The sequence below is a fragment of the Montipora capricornis genome, chromosome 9, assembly GCF_036669925.1.
Source record: "Montipora capricornis isolate CH-2021 chromosome 9, ASM3666992v2, whole genome shotgun sequence".
Lineage (NCBI taxonomy): Eukaryota > Metazoa > Cnidaria > Anthozoa > Scleractinia > Acroporidae > Montipora > Montipora capricornis.
Genome location: NC_090891.1, coordinates 237,501 through 245,000, shown reverse-complemented (window position 1 = coordinate 245,000; position 7,500 = coordinate 237,501). Strand labels below are relative to the sequence as shown.

At 37.3% G+C, this 7,500-nt stretch overlaps 1 protein-coding gene and 1 long non-coding RNA gene across 4 annotated transcripts in view; one reads left to right on the top strand and one right to left on the bottom strand.

Moving 5' to 3' along the window:
• The window catches only part of LOC138015696 (uncharacterized), a 1,906-nt gene extending 126 nt beyond the window's left edge, over positions 1-1,780 (top strand). The window contains exons 1-3 of the long non-coding RNA XR_011125607.1: positions 1-2; positions 805-851; positions 1,554-1,780. The exon at positions 1-2 is cut by the window's left edge and continues 126 nt beyond it. This is a non-coding gene — a long non-coding RNA (uncharacterized lncRNA). The remainder of the gene's footprint in view (positions 3-804; positions 852-1,553) is intronic.
• LOC138015694 (adhesion G-protein coupled receptor D1-like) overlaps positions 1-4,072 on the bottom strand; it is an 11,769-nt gene extending 7,697 nt beyond the window's left edge. For all 3 annotated transcript variants that reach the window (XR_011125606.1, XM_068862803.1, XM_068862804.1), the window contains exons 1-3: positions 3,943-4,072; positions 3,163-3,247; positions 1,547-1,613 (exon numbers count right to left, since the gene is read on the bottom strand). Coding sequence is in view for 2 of the 3 variants with exons in the window: in XM_068862803.1 (XP_068718904.1) it covers positions 1,547-1,613; positions 3,163-3,247; positions 3,943-4,033 (243 nt within the window). In the remaining variant the exon portion in view is untranslated. The remainder of the gene's footprint in view (positions 1-1,546; positions 1,614-3,162; positions 3,248-3,942) is intronic.
• Positions 4,073-7,500: the final 3,428 nt, after the last annotated feature.

Sequence of the window (7,500 nt, the reverse complement as noted above, 5' to 3'; positions counted from 1 at the left end):
AGGTAAATTCATTGTTTTTAACCAAGCAGCTTGGAAGCTTATGCGTTCATGTCTTTTGAAAACTTGCTTGTTATAGACATTGCATTACTTCGAAAAGACAACATTCATTTAGGAAAATTGCGTCTTTAAGTTGTGTTTTTGAAAAGCTTCTTCCATTTTCGTAACATTTTGGTGTAAACAGAGCATTGTCCTCAAAGAAATTATTTGCTATTCACTTTTTGTTTTCGTTACTTTGAACTTTGCCTTGTACGATTTTGGATTAGCTATAATTAATTGCACTCCTCTCCATTTCCATCAATCTATCATCTACCTAATCACTAGTAAGTCACCGATTTTCTCGACCATCACTTATCAAATGTCTTTGTCAGAGACTGGGAATTTGACCCTCAACCAACAGACCATTCCATAGTTCTGTGCTCAGTTACCAGGCCTTTGAATAAAAGTGAGGCTGGAGTTGACCTTGCTTTGATACAAAACCTCGCAGCTTTTCTTATGTAAATAGAAACTCGTTAGAATTATAGCAATATGATTTATGTAAGAAAAGCAGTGAGGTTTGTATTAAAGCAACTGTCAACTCCAGTTTCGTTTTTATTCAAAGGCCTGGTAACAGCACAGAACTGTAAAATGGGCTATTGTCAGTGTTTAGGATCCTTTCTGGTTCATCTTTCATTATAATTATCTTTAATGTTCATCTTCTACTTGTGAAATTGGGATGGCATATATATGACTTCATCATCGTCATTCATTCATAGCTTATTTAGACATTTAATTATTTATTTGTTTATTTATTTATTCATTTAACAGCTGTGGTTACAGGGGGTAAGAAAAGGATATGAAAAAAGGAGAGTAAGGTATTTCTGTTAGTATCTTGTACTTCTTTTTCGTTACACATCTCTTACATGTGATGTGATCATTGGATACAGAAAATTTGTTGCCATCATGAGCCACTATGTAGTATTGTACAAATTATTTTGCCAGTTCCTTGACATATAATTTCAACACAACAATATTTGGTAATGGTAGCCTTTATGAAAGTATTGCAAGGCAAATAACCATTGGTGAATTTTCCAGTTGAACTTAAATGTCATCCTCCTGTGGGCAAAAGAAGCTGTTTTGTGTTATCCCTCCCAGGGGTTTTGGGGAACAAGTGAACATGGCTATTTTGAACTGGGGAACAGGGGAACAAATAGAAAATTTCTTAGGGAACAAGGGAACATACATGTAAACTATTTTAGTTAGGGATGAAAAAGCTGAGAACAAGATTGGAATTAATTTTGGGAACAATTAAGGAAACCCAAGGAATTTTTAAAGGGAACAAGGAAACAAAGTCTTTCTTTCAACCCCCCCCCCCCCCCCCCCCCCCCCCCCACCCCACCCATCCTGGGAGAGCCTCGTTACTGACCCCAAGGTATCAATGAAGGAAATGAAAGCTTGGGATGATGTTTCATGGGCCGTTGGAGCTCAGATTAAGCACTGGTCCTCCTTGGATGATTAAAATTGTTGTTATTATGAAAGTTGAATTTTTGTCATAAACAACTTTACTCACCAAACAGGCAACAAGCACTGGTCCAACAAAGGCCCACACAAATCCATACGAGAATGAAAACCAACAACTAGAAAACAGGAACATCACACCGGATTAAACTCAATTCATGTCAATTTGAGGACTTAAGCTTTGTCTTTTTGGACAGCCTCTTCTTTCAACTGCTTCGAAAAGTAAGAAGATACTGTAAATGTAACCTCTCGCTTTCCGCGTTTGACTGGATTTCGTTTTGTAGCGTTATGGATACCGATGCAGATGTAATTTGATTCGTACTGTGCACAGGGCGGAGGTCACCTGCGCGCGTGACATGGTAATCTCAGTGTATAAATTGTCCACTCGTTTTGGTCATAGTTCATATAGATGGATTGGTTATGAAACCGCTAAAACTTTAAAGCGAGAACGGTGCTGTTACACGTTATGTTAACCATGCACAATCTTCATTTGTCCTCTGTTCACAACTCGTTCGAATGATTTCACCGGAAACAGCCTACGGCTAAATAATAACAATCATAAACTTTATTTAAGTGTAAACTGTATTTGGCGACGGGTACTAATTGCGCCCAGTCTGTACTTCTAGAAATCAAAGCAACTGTATTCGTAGGCAACAAGTATCGCTTCCATTCCCGTGAACTGAAAGTATTCCTCTTATCATAAATATAATCATTTCCCTATTTGCTTTACATTTTTTAGCCTAATCTATGCTTAATACAGTTATCTAGTATATTTTATTGTTTCACTGTTTAGTAGTTTTATCTATGATTTGACATGTATACTTCTGTTAAGACTTCTTATATTAGTGATTTAGGGATCCTATCTCTTATAAGTCCAGTGGTTTCCCTTGGGCTTCCTCGCCATTAGCCTTTTAATGTTTTAAGCACTTTGTCCTCTGTATTGATGCTAAACAATAAAATTGAACTTGAACTAGGTACCTGGAGAGAACCCTCTCAAAGCAGAGTAGAGAACTAACAAACCGGATATATTCGTTCTTCTTGATTTGGAATCAGCAAAAAAATAATTAAGTTTTCTCTTTCTGATAATATAGACCACTTGACGCCTTTTTAATGAAGAGTAGCCCAGAGAGATATTTAACAATTATTCCATGAGCGCGCGCTAGATATGAGATGGTAAATAGCCAACGAGGCGCGTAGCGCCGAGTTGGCTATAACCAGTCTCATATCCAACAATTCCGAATGGAATAATTGTTTTATCAATTTCCTTAAACTCCAAAAGTTTGGAAGTACGAAATATAAGCGAAAAAAGCAAGAAAATCCGAGTGAAATCGAAAAAAACTTGATGAAGATGCGATGTTGGGTAATACCTTTCAGGCTCATCACTAAAACATTTTTTTTCCTTTTCGGGTGCTTCTAAACGTCGGAATCGATGCAAACTTTCCACAAAAAGGTTTTCTTTCTTTTTGCTTCATTCAGAGAGAAATTTCGCTTTCCAGGGGAAAAAAAAAAGCTTAGCAACGCTTAGCGCAATCAATTGCCACATAAGGTCAACTGAACTAAGGTATATGAGCTAATAACCGAGATTTAGTGAACCATGAACACGAGAAATGCATTAACCTAAGTTGAAAATTGTCATCCGTAAGGTTTTACATTTTCTATGTTGCTTACACATCTTCTCGCATGCTAGTGTTCATACTTCCGTGGATCAGAGTATTTATAGCAACAGCACAAGTAACCAGAAGAGTTGGAAATCCTGAAAAGGGAAAACGGAAGAAAATTAACGAAAATCTCTCAGGGAATCACAATTGTGAAGTTCCATTGAAATCCAGAAGTGCAAATAATGACGTGCATTCTGAATTCTTCATCATAAAACGAACTGTTTACAACTGGTTGATTGGTGGGGCAAGGAGTTTTATTTGGCTACTCTTGGCACACAAAAAATAAGCGATGTGCGTGGTCTGTATTTCTGTATACAAGTCGGGTGAAAATGCATGGAGGACAATCGTAAGGGAAACTCTTCGTAACGCTTAACAAAACCTGGGTGCACCTAATATCACCGCACATTTCTGGCCTTCAGTACCATGCATCTTTCAGTGTGTACTCTAAAGCTCAATTCTGCTGTAGACTTGAAGGGCTATCCCATTTATGGTTTGATGTTGGGACCTACTGCACAGGGTTGCTTAATGGGGCTCTGCCGACAGAGCCAATGTAGTGGGATGTACATAGTTTTATAATACGGCGTTATCTCCAGTTAGCTGTGATCGGTCACTTACGTCAATGACCATGAATTGTCCATTCGGTAAAACCGACGGACGGGAAACAACATGGAAGACACGACTTGTCTTTTCAACTTGGGACAAATCCATTGTTAAGGAATAGGAAAAAGAACAACGCGAGGTTCAAGAATACTCGTTGAAACAACCATTAGATGTATTATTGTATTATTACCCCAAGCAAATCCATAAAAATACTTTCTGCTTGTGTTCACGTTGAATACATTGACAACTTTCAAGTATAGCATAACTCCTTCCATGACCATCCACCCAAACGCAACGAGATAAAAGTAATTAATCGCGATGGCAACAGATAGACACAAAGTCTGACAAGAGAGAAAAAAAAAGGAAAAAAAATGATCAAGTTACCGCGGCATTTTACCGCATGTTACTCGCGAAACAGTGAAGCATCTGTGTCAAATGATGCCAAATATACGGGTTTTTTTTTTTTGTTAGTTTTCTTTTTCTTTCGATTGTTATAAATTTTGACAAGAAATGTGCGTTCAACACAAAGATCACAATCAAGATCACAATCGCCCAACTCTCAGAGGTTGACCATTGTTTCTGGAAAATCAAAAAATTTACTCTCCAAGACAAGGTTATTTATCACCAGGTAATTCCATCGTTTTGGTAATAGCAGCTACTTTATTATTATTCATCAGCGTCACAATCTCTTTTGCCGATTTTGGGGGGGGGTTTTTTTTGTTGAAACTCAAGCACGCTTCCAACAATTCAAAAATTTTTGTTTATTTTCGTGATCTTTGCCGATTTTGGGGGTCATTTTGTTGAAACTCAAGCACAATTTCCACACAGACCTGTTTTATTTTCTAAGCTCGAAAATTACACAACATGATAAATTTACAAAAAAGCTGGAAATTTCACAGAAATATTTTCCAGCGAAACATTTATTGAAACAAGCAACATATTTGCTATAAGAGGCAAGAAACCCTTCCTATTTCAGTTGCGTGCGTGCAAGCGAAAACACACAATCACAAAGCATATGCAATTAAATAAATTTCTGACAGTTCACATCAAACCCTTTTTCGAAAGAACCTTGACCGTAAATAATAAAGCACAAAAGAGACAACAAGCTTTCATTCAAATAATTTTTTCACTGTCACATTTCATTTTTTTTTTTAACCTTTGCAGAGTTGAGTACAAAATGAATGTTACTTGCCAGACAAACAGGCAAACTTTAAATAGATGCGACTTCAGTAAACACTGTGAGACACACAACAGAGATCACATCTACTTGTGGTGTTCGATTCCTTCTCTGTCTTTGTTGAACCCGTAAAGTTACCAGAAATTTCCATTTGGTTTCAGTGTTGTACGTAACACCACCTTGGCGAAATATTAGAGTACAGCTCATTTTGATTTCGGCTCGACGGGCGAAAGATTCACGCTGTCGAAGTCCATTGGCAACCCCACAATAATGGCAAATCAATCGGATATTGAACAAGACAGGCGGTGGAATCTTAAAAGCGACGAGTAATGGACTTCGACAACAATCTGTCGCCCGTCGAGCCGAAATCAAAGTGAGCAGCATTTCTAATCTTTTCCCAAGTGTGGTGTTATGTAGAACACTGAAACCAAATGGAAAATTTTCTGGTAACTTATGGGTTCAACAAAGACAGAGAACGAATCGAACTACTTAAGTGGATCTGTGATCAACTCTGCACAGTCTTCAGGTAAAAAAAAAATGATGGAATGTGACAGCCAAGAATTATTTGAAAGAAAAGCTTGTGTCGTCTATTTTGTGCTTCGTTATTCAAGGAAAAGGTTTTCATGGAAACGGTTTGATCCTGAAATTTTAGTTTGTTGTAATATTGCGCATATTTGACACGACTGAGTTTTTTTCTCTTCACGCACGTAATGAAATAGGAAGGGGTTTTTGCCTCTAATAGCAAATATGTTGTTTGTTTCAAAAAATTGTTCGCTGGAAAAGGTGGCCTTCGTGAATTCATCATGTTTTATAATATGCGAGCTTAACTGGACAGTTTTTATGGCAATACTAAAGCATTTTCGTGTCAAAATAAGGTTAGCGTCTTTCTGTTGTGTTAACTTAATTAAATATAAATATACATTCTGCCTCGTAAGTTTGTTATTCTTGTTAACCGTCGAAATAGAGTCGAAAGTCATTGTTTCATTGTTTCGCTGAAAAAGAATTCTGTGATTTTTGTGCCTTTGTGAATTATAATATTATGTGTGTTGAATTTTCGAGCCATAGTTAATACATGTAGGCTGGTTATGAAACTCGACAAGGTTCTTTGTTTAATGTTTTTGTTTGCTTTTTTTTGGCCTTGACCGTGCACAAAACTCGACAAAAGCACTCTTTTTTCGGCAGGATAACCAATCAACAGCTTCGACTAATTTATTCGAAATTAACAAAAAAACAAAAGATTGTGCAGGGTCACGGTCGGTTCAACATCTAATTGCGACTGTATTGTTCCTCCTTTTGAAATTCTCAGGGTTTCATAACCAGTCCCTAGATTAACTATATTCGACCTTAAGGTTGAAATGTGATACGGGAGGATATTTTTAGTACTGCCTTGTAAGCAGGGAAGGTTCACGAAAATAAACAGGTCGGTTGGAAGCGTGCTTGAGTTTCAACAAAATGAGCCCCAAAATCAGCAAAAAACTGTGACGCCGATGAATAATAAAGTATTTAAAAATGCAACATTCCCTTAATTCTTACGTAAGATGTGTATTATGTAAGACACGTGTTGACCTTTTCTCATAAATGGCCCTATTGGCGTCATTAATTTGGTCTGTTATATGTTGGATGTCTTTTAAAACACGACCAATATAAGAACTGTACTGGGTGAAGCGCGCATTCACATCAGCGTCTCTTTCACGGAAGGAGCTACTTAAGAAACGTTTGCAAATCGTTGATCGTTGATCTGCGCTACTTAGTCTCAATATGGTAAGTTTTCTTCCAATTTAGAACTCACAGTCAGTTAAACCTTTACTAATAGCCACCTGCGTATAAGTCTCAGTCCTTTTCTACGAAGGCCACTGCTTTTTGTTTCGACTAACAGTCTTTAAATTCCATTTTATGCTTCCTTCTCATCAACACGGCCACCACCCTACAATGCAGTAAGGTCCTTGCCTCATTTACGAAAATCTTATCACAATGGCCATTTGAAATGCAATTGATCTACTAACTACACTTTAGTCGCTTAATGCCTTGTTAATGTTTTTTTCCTGACCACTTTAGGTTTGACTGTGTTATTTGTTATGCTAAAATAAGCTCACTACAAAAGTTCAACCTAAATCATGTCAACTCTGGAGTTTCGTGCAGTTGGCTTGTTTTACGTGCCCAGGAGAGTTTCTTAACTTCGCGCAAAAAAAAAAAAAGAAAAAAGCAAAGACCTTGCATGTCGTTTTGTTTTTTTAATATTTTTATCGTGAACATTTGTTTGGGCTTGTTATCACGTGACTACCTAACAAAATGAACATTTTTAAGTAAGTAAGTGATGCGTTTGAAGTCGACCACGCATAGATGACGGTGTAAGACCAATTATTTAAAAGACCCTGTGACAGCCCGCTGCCTCGTGATGTACGATCTGCAAGAGTCTGATACGTTCAATACGTTTTTTTTACACAGCATCCTTGAAAAGTAGCTTTATTGTATCATCAGGTATATATTTGTTTCTTGTAGTCCGTTCAGTTAGGCTTTTTTTTTGCCGTGAGCACATTTCCAAATTTACAACTGACCCTTGTAATAAAAGTT